This window comes from Felis catus, chromosome B4 (assembly GCF_018350175.1).
Source record: "Felis catus isolate Fca126 chromosome B4, F.catus_Fca126_mat1.0, whole genome shotgun sequence".
NCBI classification, from domain to species: Eukaryota; Metazoa; Chordata; class Mammalia; order Carnivora; family Felidae; genus Felis; species Felis catus.
In genome coordinates this window covers 25,280,859-25,300,366 of record NC_058374.1, presented here as the reverse complement: position 1 = coordinate 25,300,366, position 19,508 = coordinate 25,280,859, and the positions used below count along the sequence as shown (strand labels likewise).

The 19,508-nt window shown below is 37.8% G+C and overlaps 1 protein-coding gene across 4 annotated transcripts in view; it reads left to right on the top strand.

Annotated features, from left to right (window-relative positions):
- Window positions 1-18,168, top strand: part of MASTL (microtubule associated serine/threonine kinase like) — a 35,108-nt gene extending 16,940 nt beyond the window's left edge. For 2 of the 4 annotated variants that reach the window (XM_045061036.1, XM_003988178.5), the window contains exons 5-12: window positions 1,648-1,754; window positions 2,204-2,354; window positions 4,896-5,068; window positions 7,792-8,940; window positions 10,255-10,396; window positions 14,235-14,348; window positions 14,431-14,532; window positions 17,197-18,168. In XM_045061036.1, coding sequence (XP_044916971.1) covers window positions 1,648-1,754; window positions 2,204-2,354; window positions 4,896-5,068; window positions 7,792-8,940; window positions 10,255-10,396; window positions 14,235-14,348; window positions 14,431-14,532; window positions 17,197-17,354 — 2,096 coding nt within the window. In that variant the 3' untranslated portion in view covers window positions 17,355-18,168. Of the gene's footprint in view, window positions 1-1,647; window positions 1,755-2,203; window positions 2,355-4,895; window positions 5,069-7,791; window positions 8,941-10,254; window positions 10,397-11,997; window positions 13,333-14,234; window positions 14,349-14,430; window positions 14,533-17,196 lie in introns of those variants that run through there. The other 2 variants (XM_019834100.2, XM_045061037.1) reach the window with 2 other exon arrangements.
- The last annotated feature ends 1,340 nt before the right edge of the window (window positions 18,169-19,508 follow it).

Genomic DNA, 19,508 nt, shown 5'->3' with positions numbered 1-19,508 from the left:
CTGTTTTTGATACTAACCATCCTAATGGGTATGAGGTGATATTTCATTATAGTTTTGATTTGCATTTTCCATTGATTACTAATGTTGAGCCTCTTTTCATAATCATGTTGGCAATTTGTATATCTGCTTTGGAGAAATGTCTGTCCAAGTTCTTTATCTACTTTTTAATTAGATAAGTATTGAATTTTTTTATTGTTGTTGAGTTATACTTCTTTATATATTCTGTACATTAACCCCTTATCAGATAACTGGTTTGAAGATGTTTTCTCCCATTCTGTAGGTTCTTTTCATTCTTTTGACTATTTCCTTTGATGTGCGAAAGTGCTTAAGTTTGATATAGCCCCATTTGTCTATTTTTGCTTTTTGCCTGTGCTTTTGGAGTTATATCCAATAAATCACTGCCACAACATTTTTAACATTTAATTTATAAAATATTCTTCAAGATGTTTGTTGTTACCTGTTAGTCCTTCTTGCTTCATCAGTGTGTAGAATCAATAAAATTTGTTAGGTTCAAACTTTCAGTTTACCTTTAAAAGTCTGATATCACAGGGGCGCCTGGGTGGTTCAGTCAGCTGGGCATCTGACTCTTGATTTCAACTCATGTCATGATACCAGCATCATGGATCAACCCCCGCATCGGACTCCATGCTAAGCATGGAGCCTGCTTGAGATTCATATTCTCTCTCTCTCTCTCTCTCTCTCAAAAAAAAGAAAAAAGTCTCATAGAAGAGTGCCTGTTGCCAGTTAGATAATACTCTTGTTTAGTGACAGTACTCCTTTTTTTATGTTTGTTTTGAGAGAGAGAATGAGAATGAAGGAAGGGGCAGAGAGTGAGGGGGACAGAGGATCTGAAGCAGGCACTGTGCTGACAGCAGAGAGCCCAATGCAGGGCTCGAACTCACCCTAAGCTGTGAGATCAAGACCTGAGCCAAAGTAGGATGTTTAACTCACTGAGCCACCCAGGCACCTCGGTGACTCCTAATTTGGGTGTTCTATTCATTTCAGCACAAGTCTCTGTTCTATCAAATTGTAATGATTTCAAACACTTGCTTTTTTTTTTTTTTTTTTTTTTTTTTTTTTTTTTTTAGTGTTATATTTTTGAGAGAAAGAAAGTGAGTGGGGAGAGGGGCAGAGAGAAGGAGAGAGAATCCCAAGCAGGCTCTGCAGTGTCATGGAGCCTGACCATAGGGCTCGATCTCAAAAATAGATCATGACCTGAGCTGAAATCAAAAGTCAGTTGCTTAACCAACTGAGCCACCCAGGTGCCCCACTTTTTTTTTTTTAATAAATATTTATCTCTTAAAATTTTGTATTTGACCCCCTTCGTCCATTTCTTCTACCCCCTGCCCCTGCCTGTGGCATCCACCAATCTGTTCTCTGTATCTGTGAGCTTGGTTTTGTTTTGTTTTCTTAAGATTCCATATATAAGAGAGATCATACAGTATTAGTCTTTCTCTGTCTGCTTGATTGTATATGTTTACGGCATGGTGGCTTCACTGGATATGTTCATCTTACTCAAGTTAATTTTATAGATAACGTTAATAATGTGGAAAGGGCAACAAAGTTCAGAAGAGATGATTATTGACTAGTAAGTCAGTGACATTGAAGTTTTTAAAGAATTTCATATACTTTTTTTTCCATACATAGATATCAATATGATGGATATCCTTACAACACCATCAATGGCTAAACCTAGACAAGATTATTCAAGAACCCCAGGACAGGTGTTATCTCTCATCAGCTCTTTGGGATTTGTAAGTACTTAATTAGAAAAAACTCACATAACATGCCCATTTAAAGTTTTAAATCTTTTTTTTTTTAATAAATGATCAAAATAAATTTATTTCTTTTATTTTTTTTAATGTTTATTGTTGATTTCTGAGAGAGAGGGAGACAGAGCATGAGTGGGGGAGGGGCAGAGAGGGAGACACAGAATCCGAAGCAGGCTCCAGGCCCTGAGCTGTTGGCACACAGACAGACGTGGGGCTGGAACTCATGTGCTATGAGATCATGACCTGAGCCGAAGTCAGATGCTGTACCAACTGAGCCACCCAGGTGCCCCTGATCAAAATAAATTTAAATATCAAGCATATTGAGTTACTTTCACATTATCTACTTAGGTGGTATAACAGTCTATGTATTTAGGTGGTGTTTTTGTGGAGATAAATCTTAGCATTTGTTTTTGTTTTTCTCTCTTTAATAGTACACACCAGTTGCAGAAAACAACAAAGACTCTGCAAATATTCTTTCAACCCATGTATCTGAAACATCACAGCTTTCTCAAGGACTAATTTGTCCTATGTCTGTAGATCACAAGGATACTACTCCTTATTGTAGCAAACTACTAAACTCATGTGAGTATAAAAGAAAAGGTAGTTTATTCCATTAAGTGTGTGTTTTGAGGAACAACATGTTTTTAAATTTTTTAATTTCCAATATGAGTTTGAAATGCAAATTCTTGAACAGGCTGGGGCATTCCTATATTTCCTCATGTTAATGCCATTTCTGACACAGATTGTCATATATATATATATATAAATATATATTTATATTTATATATATATATATATATTTTTTTTTTTTTTTTTTTTTAAAGAAGATTTTAAGTAATCTCTACACCCAACATAGGGCTGGAACTTAACACTGAGATCAAGAGTCACATGCTCTACTGACTGAGCCAGCCAGGCGCCCCTATTGCAGATCTTTAAGTCAACAGGATAAATTATCTAGCTAACGAGATATTCATCAATTAGCATAGTATTAGAATGATTATCAGGTAAATTTCACTGTACTGGGTCATTGGAAATCTTATATAAACAAGATGTAGTACCTGTAATATTGTGTGTCTTTATAAAATGATTTTCAAAAGATTTTGAAATAAAATAGTTGAAGCAAAGATAAAATTTTTTCATTAGCACACAATAAAAAACAAAAATAGTAGAGGAAGAGAATGGGGCATTTTATTGCACTTAACTTTACCTTCTATAACTTAGCAACACTGGATGTTTTAGTTCTCTGCACTCATGTTCTTCATCTTGGGAATACATGTTTTCATGGATGTTGCCTCATTTTGAATTTGGTCCTCAAATCTTTACGTATCTAGGATATCTCACTTACAAATGAGAAAGCTAATGTTTGAAAATGTTTAATTACACACTAGTAAGTGGGTTAGCCAAGTCCTGATTGCAAATACAATTTTCTGTCCACTGACCCTTTCTTCCAAATTCATGGAATCTTGTTTCTTCTGTCAAAATCACTTCTGTGGAAATCAAAATGGCTGAAAATATATATTTATAGCTTTGATAAGCGCAAAACTACTAAAATACAGAATATGCCAATGTTACTATAGCCTTATTTTGAAGTGAAAATAATTGCTTCTCCCTTAGTCGTTTCTTACTCTAGTCAGAACTAGATCAGGGCAAGGCACCGTGCTGGTCACTGAGTGGATATCAAGATGAGTAAGAGAATTCCTTGCCTCAAAGGAACTTGTAAGTTTGGTTGATTATAGATACAAAGGGTTAACAATAGCAATCCTATAAAATAAAATCCGTAAGAAGGATACTGTGATGCAACACAGAAAGTGTTAAGTGCTAACCGGAAAAATCAGGAATGGGTTTTCAATAAAGATATAGCAATAGCTCCAAGTATATTGGAAAAGGGCATTTCAGATAGAGGCATGAGCAAAGGCACGGACACTTGGAAGTATTCCATCTTCAGATAATGGGGACTAAATGCGCTATGTGAGAATGCAGAAGCACGTGCAATGGAAAAGGAAACTTAGCAGATAGATGGGAAGGATCAAGTATCATTACAGGGGACCTAGAATTTAAGCTGTAGAAACAGGGAGTCATCAAGAGTTCCAAAGAAAGGAATGGTCTGATCATATCAGTGATCCAGAAAGAACTCATTAGCAAATACACAGTATGCACTTGGCATTGGGGTAGACACAAATTCCCACATTACTGAGGAAAGGCAGCTGAGCAGTTTAGTCAAATATCAAGGTCAGGGTCCAAGGAGTTTCCGGAGTTTCATTGAGAGGGTTTATGTACCAAAAATACCGTTGTTTTAGATGGACATTGAAATTCAACTTCTAGTTTTAAGGTGCCAAGATTTGTTAAATCAAAAAAACTGTAAGAATTTACTTGTCATGTTCACCCTCTTTGGGAAAGAGAAAAGATATGTGTGTGTGTGTGTGTGTGTGTGTGTGTGTGTGTGTGTGTGTGTATGTACACATGTATATATAATATATATCTTTTTATATACACAGAAAATCTGTGTATGCACATATAATAAAAGCATAATTGCTTATCATGTCTCATTATAAATTAAGGAACCACAAATTTAGCATCATTATATAAATAAGGAGCACGTGTCATGTAGAGGATGCTGCTTTCTTGTACTGGTTTGCTGTCAGCTAGTTCACTGTTACTTGTTGTACCCAGTAGTATTAAAAGAAAATCCCTTATGGATGTGTGTAATTCATACTTGTACGCACATAAACCTCATTTAATTAAATACAAATTGAACTGAGTAAATTTAGTCACATTCCAATCTTAAATCATACCTGGATATAGAACATCAGTAATGCTCCTTTATCAAGAAGAGTTTCAAATTGGATAATGGATACTCAAAATGGATTTCCTCCTAATTACAACTGAATTCTTTTGTCCTGATTTTCACTTGTGAATATTGAGGGTTTTTTTTCCCCCTAAACATTGATTGGTACTTGTGTACCAAAAACACCTGAGCCATCCTTGTGGTCTGGATAATGTTTATACAAAAAGAGTTCTGGTGTGCCGTACTTAATACTCTGCCTAATTTTCTGCAAAGTTTCAAGTTCAGTGAGGAACTCAGAAAGCTGTGACATAAGATTCAATATTTTCTCTTCCCTATAGGTCTTGAAACAGTCGCTGCCAATCCTGGGATGCCTGTGAAGTGCCTAACTTCCAATCTCCTGCAATCCAGGAGAAGGCTGGCTACGTCAAGTGCCAGCAGCCAGTCTCACACCTTTGCGTCCAGTGTGGAGTCTGAGTGCCACAGCAGTCCCACATGGGAAAAAGATTGCCAGGTGAGAGTGCCATTTATCTGAACCCAAGCCAGTTTTGTACGTCCCATTGATGATAGAGACGCCTTACACGTTTTCATGTAAATTCTGTAAGGAAATGAAACTATTACATGAACAGCAGTCAAAGTAGTCTTCATTTTCCTGTATATTCTGTCAAATTATTTTTAAATATTTCACTTCTCATTCAAGTATGGAATTATTAATGATTAATAATATATAACAAGTTTGTAGACAATTGATAGTAAATGTTTGGCTCATAGGCATCTAGATGGGCTTCTTTTTCTTTTTTAATTCCCTACCATGACTAGCTTGTTGCACTTTTTTTTTTTTAAGTCTTATTTTAAAACTTATATTACTTCTTCTACACTGTTTTCTGCCAGTTTCTCATTTAGTGGAATGGTAACTCTTCTGGATCAGAAATAACTTTTAGACCACAAAGGTAATGCAGGTGTGCCTTTAAGAGTATTTATTTGGGTAGGGGCGCCTGGGTGGCGCAGTCGGTTGAGCGTCCGACTTCAGCCAGGTCAGGATCTCGCGGTCCGTGAGTTCGAGCCCCGCGTCAGGCTCTGGGCTGATGGCTCGGAGCCTGGAGCCTGTTTCCGATTCTGTGTCTCCCTCTCTCTCTGCCCCTCCCCCGTTCATGCTCTGTCTCTCTCTGTCCCAAAAATAAATAAAAAAACGTTGAAAAAAAAAAAAAAGAGTATTTGGGTATTGAGGAGGGCACCTTTTGGGATGAGCACTGGGTGCTGTGTGGAAACCAACTTGACAATAAATTTCATATATTGAAAAAAAAAAAGAGTATTTATTTTAGGGGCACCTGGTTGGCTCAGTCTGCTGAGCATCTCACTCTTGATTTCAGCTCAGATTATGATCCCAGGGTCGTGGGATCAAGCCCCATATCTAGCTCCATACTGAGCGTGGAACCTGCTTAGAATTCTCTCTCTCCCTCTGCCCCTCTCCCCTGCTCGTGCTCTCTCTCTCTCTCTCTCTCAAAAAAAAAAAAAAAAAAAAAAGTTTTTATTCTAAGGAAATTGCTTGCTAAGTGAATGGAATCACTTAAAATTATTTTACTTCATGTATATATTTCTGTTCTTGCCTTTTTTAAGCCATTAAAGCCAATAAGTATTAAAGCTGAGAGATCCTAAAGTTTTAAATTATAATAAAGTATCCTTCATAGAGTACAGATGAAATAATGTTAGATTAGAATAATGATAATAAACAAAGAATAAACCTTCAATTTGAGTAAATAATTTAGATTGTATTTGTCCCTTATTCTCAGTAATATAGTTTTCTTCATTATTGGATATTTGTATTCTAGAAGTAAGGTCAAATTATTTTTCTCAATCTCCTCTTATAGGCTGCTCTATAGGTAATATATGCTACAGGATAAACAGATTTCCATTCCTAATACTGTTAATTCACCTCTTCCTATTCAAGAAAGTATATTGTATAATATTTCAAACTATACACAGGTTTACCTTCTTCCTCCCACTTCTGCATACTTGGGGAATGCAGTGATTAGATTATAGCAGTCTTTCTCAAGTTATGAACAGAGAGGGGTATCTGAGTGGCTCAGTTGGTTAAGCATCTGACTCTTGATTTTGGCTTAGGTTGTGATCTCACCAGTCATGAGATCTATCCCTGCATCAGGCTCTGCACTGGGTATGGAGCATGCTTGGGATTCCCTTTCTGCTTCTTACTCTGCCCCTACCCGCCTTGATCGATCTCTCAAAAAAAAAAAAAAAAAGTTATAAACAGAAGAGTGACCATGGACCACAAGGGAATCCTGATAAACCCTGTGCTAATCTTTGGATGATCTTGCAGATCTATGAGTTGTAATTTAGGGATTTTTGTTATTTTTGTTCATGATCATGTACTCATTATTACTAAGTAAGTTAATAAAGTTTGATTTTCACATACCAAAAGCAGGCAGTACTTTTGACTAAAGATACACTGTAATTGAGTAATCTTGTAAAACTCCTGAATACCATGTACCAGTTTATAATATTTTGTACAAAGCTCTGATCATACAAGAGCACTTGCAGACAGTTGGAATTCAAACAGATTTTACGAAAAGTATTTTGTTATTAATGCAAGATCATTTCATCTTGTTGACAGTGAATTCTAATTCCTGTTATTTTGGGGTTTTAATTAGAAATTATTAGTTTAGCTTCATCTTTGTCAGCTTGGTTTTATTATACTCGTACAAAGTGATATATGTTTACATTAACAAAATCTTTGCCTATGATTTTCCATTAACTATGTCTTAAGTCCTGTGCATTTTATAATTCAAAACAGAATCATCTATACCTCTGTTGCCAAGCAGATATAAACATAATGTAATCTTACCCTCAGTTTTGCCTCAAATTTCCCTTAATTTTGCCTGAAAATGTTGCCTATTATTTTGTCCTACTTAAATAATTTGTATCAAATATGTGTTACAGAAGACCAAAATAATATACAAATACATATTAAATTATAATACACACTGTAGTTAATTTGAATTTTAGACTAGTGTTTTACTCAAAATATATATAAATACATGCTATAATTGTTTATATTGTTTTCTAATTTTCTTTTATCATTGTTTTTTGGTTCCATTGGAAAGTGGGAATAGGTAGCATAATAGTTTATGGGGTCATTTATTCCACCTAAGTCAACAGGTTTGAAAGGTTGAAGAATCTCAGTTTTATACAACTAAAACGGTGTTTTTTCCTCCCTCTCAGGAAAGTGATGATGCACTGGGCTCTACAATGATGAGTTGGAATATAATAGAAAAGCCTTTGTGTACAAAATCTACCAATGCCATCGAGACCAAAGGTTTCAATAAAAAGGATCTTGAGTTAGCCCTTTCTCCCATTCATAACAGTGGTACCATCCCTGCGACTGGAAACTCTTGTGTAAACCCTGCTAAAAAATGTTTCCCTGGGGAAGTTTCTTGGGAAGCAAGAGAACTGGATATAAATAACATTAACATGGCCACTGACAAAACACAGCCTGCTTTTCATCAGTCTGATCCATGGGCTGTGGATTCTGGTGATATGACTGAAGAGCACCTTGGGAAGAGAGGTTTTAAAAGAAATTTTGAGTTAGTTGACTCTAGTCCTTGTCAGAATATTATACAGAATAAAAAAAATTGTATAGAGCTTAAGGGGAGTAATGAAATGAGTGATGGTTGTATAAATCAAAGGACAGGCTTAACAACTGAAGTCCAAGACCTTAAGCTATCAGTACGTAGAGGTCAGCAAAATGACTGTGCTAATAAGGAGAACCTGGTCAATTCTTTCACTGATAAACAACAAACACCAGAAAAATCACCTATCCCAATGATAGCAAAAAACCTTATGTGTGAACTAGATGAAGATTGTGACAAGAATAGTAAGAAGGAGCACTTAAATTCTAGTTTTCTATGTTCTGATGATGAGAGAGCTTCTAAAAGTATTTGTATGGACTCCGATTCATCTTTTCCAGGAATTTCTATAATGGAAAGTTCTTTAGAAAGGCAGGCCTTAGATCCAGATAAAAGCATCAAAGAATCCTCTTTTGAAGAATCAAACATTGAAGGTCTACTTACGGTATCACCCAGCTGGCAAGAAAGTACCTTGCCAAAAAGTGATGAGAATCCTGCTGTCCAAGGCAGTAGCCAAAAAATGTTAGCTCCATCTTCGGACGTGTTGAAAACATTAACCGTATCTAAAAGAAATGCTGTAGCTTTTCGAAGTTTTAACAGTCCTATTAATGCATCCAGTAACTCAGAACCATCCAAAATGAGCATTACCTCTTTAGACACAATGGATATTTCCTGTGTTTATAGTGATTCATATCCCATGGCTATAACCCCTACTCAAAAAGGAACATCCTATATGCCATATCAGGTATGTTATAACTTTTTAACACTTTGTGTTTAGACTTTATAACAAACTATTAAAGCCAGATACTTGCCTCTCACCTGGATTGTATGAGATTTACCATAGAATTCTGTTCTGCTTATTGGGAATCTATGGATTGGTTGTTGGAGGTTTTGATGCATAAAGGTAAAACTGGTAGTAATTTTATTCTTAAATATAACTCCTCCATCTGCTCTCTAGACTTTCACATATTTCCAATCACATGTTTACATATTTACAGTCACATATTTTCACCTGATGACAGCAACTCTGAGGTACAATATAGAGTCCACTCTACCTTGCTGCCTTCTAAGGATCTTCATAGACGATCTCTTTTCTTTATAGAGACAAGTTGAAAATATATATTACCAATCTTATGTTGTTTGTGTTTTCTAAACTTTTATCTTAAACCCAAAGTTTCATTTTTTTTCTTCCTTTGGAGAGAGATCATAAAATAGAAAGTGCAAACCCTGAATTAGGGTCACAAGACTCAGGTTGCCTATTCAGAACTTAGTGACTTAGCAATCCCTTTCCCTCAGAGCGTGTTTATCTGTCTGTAGAATATGCTGATAACCTGTCCCGCTGGTCTCACAGAGTCCTTGTGAGATAACAATATCTTTTTTTCTTTTTTAATTTTTGATTTATTTTTGAGACAGAGAGAGAGTGTGTGAGCAGGGGAGGGGCAGAGAGAGAAGATGACTCACAGAACCAGAAGTAGGCTGTCAGCCTCCAAACTGTCAGCACAGAACCCGACACGGGGCTCAAACCCACAAACCGTGAGATCATGACCTATTTATTGCACTGTCCCTCAGTGACTGTTCTTAAGTTTGTACTAATCCATGCTATCAAGAAATTTTTCTTGGGGCCCCTGGGTGGCTCAGTCATTTGAGCATCCGACTTCAGCTCAGGTCATGATCTCATGGCTTGTAAGTTTGAGCCCCGCATCGGGCTCTGTGCTGACAGCTCAGATCCTGGAGCCTGTTTCGGATTCTGTGTCTCCCTCTCTCTGTGCCCCTTCCCTGCTCACACTGTCTCTCTGTCTCTCTCAAAAATAAATATATATTTAAAAAATTTTTTTCTTGTGGATGTTTTCATTCTGTCTTGCATATCCTGATCTTTCTGAAATAATTGGTGTTATCTAAACTATTGAATTTCACCAGCTTTCAGGACTGTTCAAAACTGATCAAGAATTTGAGTATATCTCTTATGCCCAACAGCCTAGCTTTGCTTTTGTTTTAGCAATTCTGTTCGCTGTAAAAGGAATGGAGATATTTATTGTCTATTAAACTCTTTTTAAATTAGCATACCCCAAATCAGATCAAATCAGGAACTCCATACCGAACTCCAAAGAGTGTGAGGCGAGGGGCAGCCCCAGTGGATGATGGACGAATTCTTGGAACCCCAGACTACCTTGCACCTGAGCTGTTACTGGGCAGGGCCCATGGTAAGGCTTCCATATCTTGAGTTTTTGAAGTGTTCTCTATCTTTACGTTTTCTTTTGAGGAAAAATTGTTTTAAATTTCTTTGGTACTTGGATTGCCGAGAGTTAAAAGAAAATGAACTCATGTGATGCTCTTTTCTCATAAATATGGCATTTATTTATTATGGTAAAAGAAGACATGCAGCCATTTGTTCTTTGCCTTCCGTTTCAGTCTCAGTGATCCAGAGAAACCCTACCGTCCACCTGCTCTATTATCTTCGCTCTAAATGTCTTCTTAAGGTCTGTTCCAGTTTTGGCTCAGGAATACAAAGTCGGGCCTAAACTTCAGTCAGCAGCCTGATTAGAGCTTACCTTCACTTATTCCCCCCTTACCACAAGGGTCAAGCTAGAAATGAGCCGTCTTCTGGATGCAGCCTAGGAAGACAGGATGGCATTTTTACTTAGCCTCTCTTTTTCCCCTTTGCTCTCTGAAGAACGTTCCCTTCCTGCATTCTGGAACCAACTATATTGGTTTCCTAGGACCATTGTAACAAAGTGCCACAAACTGATGGTTCAAAACGACAGGAACTTCTTGTCTGACAGTTCTGGAAGCTGGAAGTGTGAAATCAAGGTGTGGGAAGGACCATGCGCCCTCCGAGAGGTGTGAAGGAACTACCCCACCCCTTCTAGCTTCCGGTGGTTTGCCTGCAGTCTTTGGCGTTCCTTGGCTTGCAGGTGCTACACTGAAACCATCCCTCTTCATATGCTGCTCTCCCTGTTTCTCCATGGTCACATGGCTGTGTTTTTATAAGGACACTAGTCACATTGGCTTAGGGGCCCACCCTACTCCAGTATGAGCTCATCTTAACCTACCTAATTATAAGTGCCAGAACCATATTTCCAAATGGCACGTTCCAAGGACCTCAGGACTAAGACTTCAACATGTCTTTTCTTGGAGCGAAATAATTCAGTCCATAATGTGAGCACCTTCTTGATATTATGAGTTGCTTCCCTTTTCTTTGGGTTCCTTTGGTGATCAACTGTCTCATCTTCCCCACACCCCCTCCACCCCTTCTATTTTTATTCCTGTGTTGCCTTTCTCCTTAGCATGAAAATAATTTCCATCCTTGTTCCCCTCACCATCTCTCTTCTCAAAGGTTGCCTCTTTTCTTTGCCTGATATTTTTTTGCTCTGGCAATCTGACTGTTATCCCTCCATTTAACTGACACTGTTTCTTTTCTTTTTTTTTTTTTTTTTAAGATTTTTATTTTTAAATAAACTGTGCACCCAACGTGGGGCTTGAACTTACAACCTCGAGGTCAAGAGTTGCATACTCTATGGACTGATCCAGTCAGGCGCCTGTCACTGACACTTTGTTGTTAACAGTCCTCAGTGATGTTGTTCTTGTCAGGTATACCGGCTTCTTCTCCTTCTCACTACTTTGTTGCTACTCCTCTGCTCTTCAGCTCTTCCAAACATGGAGATTCTTCTTCACAATCCTGCCCTTTACTTACCCTTTTTTCCCTACACCTACTTCCTGTTAATCTCCTATCTCCCATGACTTCAGTGCTCATGTCCTTGCTGATGCTTTCTAAATATCCAGCTCTAATCCCGACTTTCTTTAGGCAGCAGACACATGGACAAAGTACCTACTCAGCTTTCCACTGGCCATGCTGTATGTCAGAATGGGACTTGTCCAGCTTGCTCTTCCTCTGTTCCCTCTCTCAATTCCACCACCTTCGTGATAGCACAGACCTTGCCCCTACATTCAGGCAGGTAAGTCCAGCCAATACTGTCCCTGCAGAATTTCTTCTCACTTTTTCATCTCTGTCACTATCCTCTGTAAGAAACTCCTCTTTCCCTTTTCATTAATTTACTAGCTCTCTTCCTGGACCATCAACTTCATTCTGTTGTCTATAATCACTGCCACCAGATTTCCCCTCTTAAGACATAAAATGGTCAGGCTACTTCTCTCCTTCAAAAACCATGGTGGCTCCGTCCCACCTGCAAAATAAAATCCAGATTATTGATCATGGCATTGGAGGCTCTAAGCTCTTGTAGTAGCCTCATCTCTCAAAGAATCTCTCTCTGTTTCTTTTCCTTCTATAAACAACAAAAATGTATTCCTCACACACAGTTCCAGAGTGTGGGAAGTTCAAGATCGAGGTGCCAGCAGATTCAAAAGAATCTCATTATACGCCTTATGTTCTCATTCTGCTTCTTAGACTCATCTTTCTTCAGCTTTTCCTTATCTTGCGCAAGTATTTTCCCTTAGTTGAGAAAAGCCAGAACCCCATCATCGTCCCATCAAATTTCGTCTCATCTCATCACCTGTTCAAATGTTACCTCTTCCACAAAGCATCCTTGGTCAGTTATGGGGAAGTAGCTGTTCACTTTTATATCACTTTTTTATACACTGTTTAATGTCAGCTTATGTCATTTTACCTATGTTATTATATTTGTCTCCACTGCAAAAGCTTATGAAAATTTCTTAACACTTGAGTCTGTGTTTTCCTTCTACATAGCACTCCAGAAGGATTCCTGGGTTAGCACTCAACTAACACTGTTAACAATCTCTGTGATGCTGAAAGGAGAGACCTTCCGTATTCCCCATTACTGGCCAGAGCAACTAAGTTCCTCTGGGCATCTAACTGACTTTGTACAGTGCCCGTATTGCTAAGTCACAGGTTTGCCGGCTCATTTCCTGTAATCTGCATTTTCTCTATCTAGGATCCGGTATGAAGGTAAGCTTCAAATTGAAAGGTTTGCTTTATAGGATCCTGCCACTGTTTTAGTGGGAGGATCTAGTTACCTCAGCTATCTAGTGATAGATTTTAAGATTTTCACTGCCTATAAAGGTAATTTGGTCCACAGTTTTTAAAATAGCAAATAAGGGGCGCCTGGGTGGCGCAGTCGGTTAAGCGTCCGACTTCAGCCAGGTCACGATCTCGCGGTCCGTGAGTTCGAGCCCCGCGTCGGGCTCTGGGCTGATGGCTCAGAGCCTGGAGCCTGTTTCCGGTTCTGTGTCTCCCTCTCTCTCTGCCCCTCCCCTCCCCTGTTCATGCTCTGTCTCTCTCTGTCCCAAAAATAAATAAAAAACATGGAAAAAAAAATTTAAAAACAAACAAACAAACAAAAGAATCTACTCCTGAAATCATTGTTGCACTATATGATAACTAATTTGGATGTAAATTTAAAAAAATAAAAAATAAAATTAAAAAAAAATCTTTGTATATGAATGATGCTTCCAGTAAAGATCTCATTTAGAAATCAGCTTTACCTATTTATTAAACCTTATCTCCTAATTACCACTGCAAGCCATAGTTTAAGTGAATACTTTTTGTTAAACTAATTTGTTCCTCTACGTTCTTCAAAGGAGTAAGGTTACATTAAAACACGAAGGCTTTCCCTTGTTAACCAGGCTGTCCTCCAATTAGTATAAATGTTGCTACTTCATCTCACCCCCATGTGAAGTAAGTGGAGTACAGAATCATCTAAATGTTATTGTCCCCCAATTTGAAATTGACAAGTACTCTATTTTTGAGAGTAATCTTTAGATTTAGAACATGTTAAGTATTCAGAATATCAGAAGTTATTAGTAAGTGACAAAAGATAGCTTTAACTTTTCTTTAATGAGCTGTGTTAATTGCTAATCTAAACTTCCTGGAAAACAGAGAAGTAAAGTAATTGCCATGTTACTGAAATGAAAGTAATTTGAGTTTTTGCACCTTATGAAGCTAGAAGAAAGCTTTAGGGAAATGAATGCCTTGATTTCTTCCAAATATCCATGTATTGATGTTTTAGTTGATGAAACATTTGTACAAAATGCTTGCAAGTTCAACTAATCCCTCCTAAATTCCAGGTCCTGCAGTAGACTGGTGGGCACTTGGAGTTTGCTTGTTTGAATTTCTAACAGGAATTCCTCCTTTCAATGATGAAACACCACAACAAGTATTCCAGAATATTCTGAAAAGAGGTGATTCTGTTTCTGTTAAGGTAGACGCATTTATCTCTCTCTATTATTTGAACAATGATCAACAAGCTATTTGTATTTGTAGATATCCCATGGCCTGAAGGTGAAGAAAAGTTATCTGATAATGCTCAAAATGCAGTAGAAATACTTCTAACTATTGATAATACAAAGAGAGCTGGAATGAAAGGTAAGGTCTTATGTTAATAAACTCTTAGCCTTGATTTGTTTCAGGTGAATGGTAGTAATGATATCAAGTTCTAGTACAACACTACAAATAATCTGACTGCTAACTGGGTTTAAAAAATGTCTTCAGTTTATTTTTGCCTGCTAGATATACATTGATATATTGATTCTTGTTCTACATTAAAATTCAATGCATTAGGTTAGGATGTCCACTCACTGAATTTTATTAATCTCAAACAATTATCTTAAAACAATCTTGTCAATGTCTTAGGATTTTTTAAAAGCCTGATAAAGTTAATCATCAACAAATACAGAAAATATTTTTTATCAAAATTATCTTCTGTAATTTCATACTGCTTCATTTCTGATATCATTATTGACTGGCAAATGTATTAGGTGCCAGGTTGTCTCCAATAAGAAAAATTGATACATTTGTGACCCATTCAGTGGTTTTTTCCAGTGCAGGGGTTATTAAATTCCAATTTTGAAACAAAAAACCCATTGGCTTCAATTGAGATTCAAATTAGATTTAATGTCACCTGCCTTAAAACCTTTTTTGTAACAAAGTATATATGTTTGTTATGTCTTCAGTTATGTCCTCAGATGCATTTCCATGTGATGTAAGGTATTTAGAAAAACGAGCTTTGGTAATATGTCATTTGCAACAGCTTCTAGGTGCTCCCTCAAATAAGATCAACAGTTTATTCACTTATTTCACAAATCTTGTAGAGTGACTTTCAGGTGCCAGGCAATGCTGCACCCAGGGATGAACCAGACTAAAATTCATGTGCTTGTAGAACTTACTCTCTAGTGGAAAGACAAAAAGTAAACAGATACAGCCATGACATAATGCCATCTAGCAGTGAGTCCTGGAAAGAAAAATAAAGCAAGTGAGTAGATACAAAGTGTTGACAAGAGATTTGCTAGATAGAGTGGTCAGAAAGACCTCTGTGAAGAGTGAGATTTGAGAAAAATCCTATATAAACTGAGGGTGCAGACATTTGAAACCTCAGTTCTGAAAATTACTTTAGAACAGTTCTCAACTGGGGTAATTTTGCTTCCCAAAGGACAAAGTAAGTGAAAATAAGTGGAGACAGAAGAACAGCATCCTCAGCACCAATGACCTCAGATTTTTGTTTGTTTGTTTAATGAAAAATTTACATAGTGAAGCAGATGACAGGAGTAGTCTTTGATTAGAAACAGTTGTTTCAACAACTGTTTGTTGAGTTCATCTTAAACTGGCTTAGAATTCCTTAGTGAGTTCAGTTGATGAGAGAGCCATAAAGCATCCTGTCACATCCAGATACAGTTTAAGAGTTACTGCTAAGTAACTCTAAAGTAATCCATGCTCAGGCATTTATTTTGAACAATTGAGAGACAAATTCTCTAAATGTGAATTATTTTTGCTATTTTATTGTTTTCCTACCAATCTTTTAGTTTAGGGAAAAACCAACTTGTAGACATACTGATTTCCCAACTCATCACTCCCAATATAGACACATAATTATTTCTTGTCTGTGTGGTCTTCTCACAGTATTTTCCTTAAATTGGTTGCTGTTTTTTTTGTTTTTTTTTTTTTTTGAAGTAATGCCTTAATTGTCACTTGATTTTTTTTTTTTATATTTTTTAATGTTCATTCATTTTTGAGAGAGAGAGCACAAGCTGGGGAGGGGCAGGAAGACAGAGAGACACAGAATCCAAAGCAGGCTCCAGGCTCTGAGCTGTTGGCACAGAACCTGATGCAGGGCTTGAACCCACAAACTATGAGATCATGACCTGAGCTAAAGTCGGACACTTAACTGACTGAGCCGCTTGGGTGCCCGGTCACTTAATTTTTTGCCAACATCTTTATTGTTGTCTTACAAAGTGAAGGGTTGAGGAGAGGGAAGGTTGTGTCTAGCAACTAAATATCACAAGTGTGATCAAAAGACCATAATTTCATTTTAGTAGGTAAAAGGAATTAGCAAAGAAGACAGGTACTGGAAATGTAGTTCAAAAGAGGAACAAAGTTGAGATCTTGTAAGTGAAGCAGTAGAGATTCCGGATGTGCCCATACTTCTAAAGAAGCATACAATGGAGATACAAGTCGATGAAATCAAAGTCAAAGAACCATGAAGAGAATGTTTCACAAGTGTCATCAATGTATGTGTTAAAGTTACCATGAAGGATAAGGATGGAGCATATGGAAGAAAGTAAGGTAGTGGAGGATGGGGTTCTTAGCAAAGTTACATAGGACAAAAGATGGTGCTAAGGACTGCAGAGATAGAAACCGGCAGCATTGTCTTGGAATGAGAAGTGGGCATTAATCCTGAAGATCAGTGGTGTGGAAACTGTATCCCAGAACAGGAAGTAGGCCAAGCTCTTATCTCATCAAGGCAGGGATTATGTGAGAAGATGGAGGCACGAGAATGATAGGCTTCTTTTAAGGCAAATCTTTCATTCGCTTATTTGACAAATACAGGCCAAGCACCTGTCATATGTCAGGTGTTATACAAAATAACACAGTATGTGCCACTGTGAAGTATGTAGTTGCACAGAAATTAAACACATATGTGAGAAGCAAAACAAGGGCAAGATACATGTGAGACCTTCTCTTGATTCCTGTAAAACAGTACTTACTTAGGCAATGGTGTCATAATACTATGTTTTGTTTTATATTTTCCCTAAGAGCTAAAATGTCATCCTCTCTTCAGTGATGTGGACTGGGAAAATCTGCAGCATCAAACTATGCCTTTCATACCCCAACCAGATGGTGAAACAGATACATCCTATTTTGAAGCCAGGAATAATGCTCAGCACCTGACTGTATCTGGATTTAGCCTATAGCACATAAATTTTGTCTTTAATCTAATCTTGTTTTATAGAATAAGCTAGCATAATTATATATTCCTTCATAGTAGACTGATCTAAGGGGAAAAAGAATCATTATGTTACTTGGATCAATGAGCTTTTAATGTATATTACAGCTTCCACAGAGTTAAAAGGCTATCGAGAACATAACCAGTAACTTACTTAATCTCATAGTTGTATATAGAGCTTCAAGACCTTTTTCACCTTATTTATTTTGTGTCTGCACTTTATGAAAACTAATGTGTCAATAAAACTAGAATAACACTACTCCTTTAAGAGAGGAGCAAGCCTCAAGCCTAGCTTTTCTCTCACATGTAGATTTCAGTCTATCATCCAGTTTGGTGTTAAAATAACAATTTTATTGTAATGTAATTTAGCTGGACATGATTGCCTGCAAAAACTGCAATCTCAAGAGCAATCATTTAAGGTTGCAATTGTGGCCTCAAACCCGTAGCTGAGAAATTCCTTCACTTGGTAGTGTAACTCCTTTAGGGAATAAGGAATGAAAAGGGCAGAGGTTTTTGTTTACCTTACTAGGAATACAGTCTTGCTGCCTCGACTGCTTCTGGTACTTTCTCAACAATACATATTTGCTTAAAATTGTACTGGAGGGCTTAGGTGTGATATGCTATAGCAATTTTAACAGCTTGTTCAATTTTAATGAAAAATGTGATGGTTTGCAACTTAAAATAATTTGTATAAATAAAACATACAACGTTATGTGAAACAACCTGATCCCTAAAAATAAATAATAATTTATTTTTGCTTAATAAATATAACACTTAAAGTATACTGTCAACATCCTTCTGTTAAGTATATATACACACCAAGATTCAGCTTCACTATAATAGTTTGTTACCCAGTGGTAAATAAATGGATAAGTAGTCAAAGAAGATGGTGGCAGAGGACCCTGCACCCACCTCCTCCCAATTAGATAACTATCAGATCATCCTGAATACCCCAGAAGTAGACCTGAAGACTGACAGAACAAACTCCACAACTAAAGGGAGAGAAGAGGCTACATCAAAGAATGTAGGAAGTGCACTGACATGCTTTAGGAGAAAAATGTATCCTGGTTGCTGCAGAGGGCAAGGAGCTATGGTCACAGAGGGCAAGAGAGAAGAGCACACAGGGGAACACACAAGGAAAAGGTTTCCCAATAGCCATTGGTTTGGGAAACAAGAGGGGCTGAATTTCATGAATTCTTGCAACTAGGGGAGCTTACATCCTGAAGTTTTAAAGGTCAGTGGGGTTGGCTAGGATAGAACCCAGAGGGCACTACTCTGCTCCTAGAAAGAAGGCAGGCAAAAAACCCAGGGACAGACAGCAGGGAAACAGCGATCTGAAGAGTGCCTGGGACACAGGAGATTACTCGCTTTTCTCAGAGTGTGTCCCTGACAGCATTCACAGGGACACCTCTCTGGGGATAAAGGTACCAGCTGGTGCCATTTCCCTCCCCCAACCATCAGCATAAAGACAGAGCCACCTATGGGAAGTAGCGCTGTGCTTATACTACTAACTTGCTCACACCAAGAACCATCCCCCTGTGTCCCAGTGGAGCTGCCCTTTTCAGTCACATTTGCCTCAGTCTCAGTGCAGCAGGCCTCTCCCCAAGAAGATGAGAACAAACACCCGCCCACACCATATGTCCCAACAAGAGAGTTTTGCAGGGCCTCTTTTCCAGTGGAGGTAGTGACAGGACTCATTTCACAAGCAGAACAAAGCACACCTAGTTAAAACTTGCCACATTCAGGCCAGGTACCAAACACTGTCCACAGCAGGCAAGGAGAGCCTCTGCAGACGACTTCCCTGAAGGATAGAGCAGCCAGAACAAAACAGCAGAGTACGTACAACACATTAAAGGCACTCCCTGAAGTACCAGCCCTGGGCAATATAGGACTTGTTTATAAGGCTATGACTGTCATGAGGAGACGTAAGTGGCTTTTCTGACACAAACACACACACACACACACACACACACACACACACACACACAAGGCAGAGACTTAGACAAAATGAGAAGATAGGAATTTATCCCAAATGAAAGAACAAGATAAGGCCACAGCCAGAGATCTAAATGAAATAGCCAAAAGTAAAATGCCTGATAGAATTTAAAGCAACAATCATAAG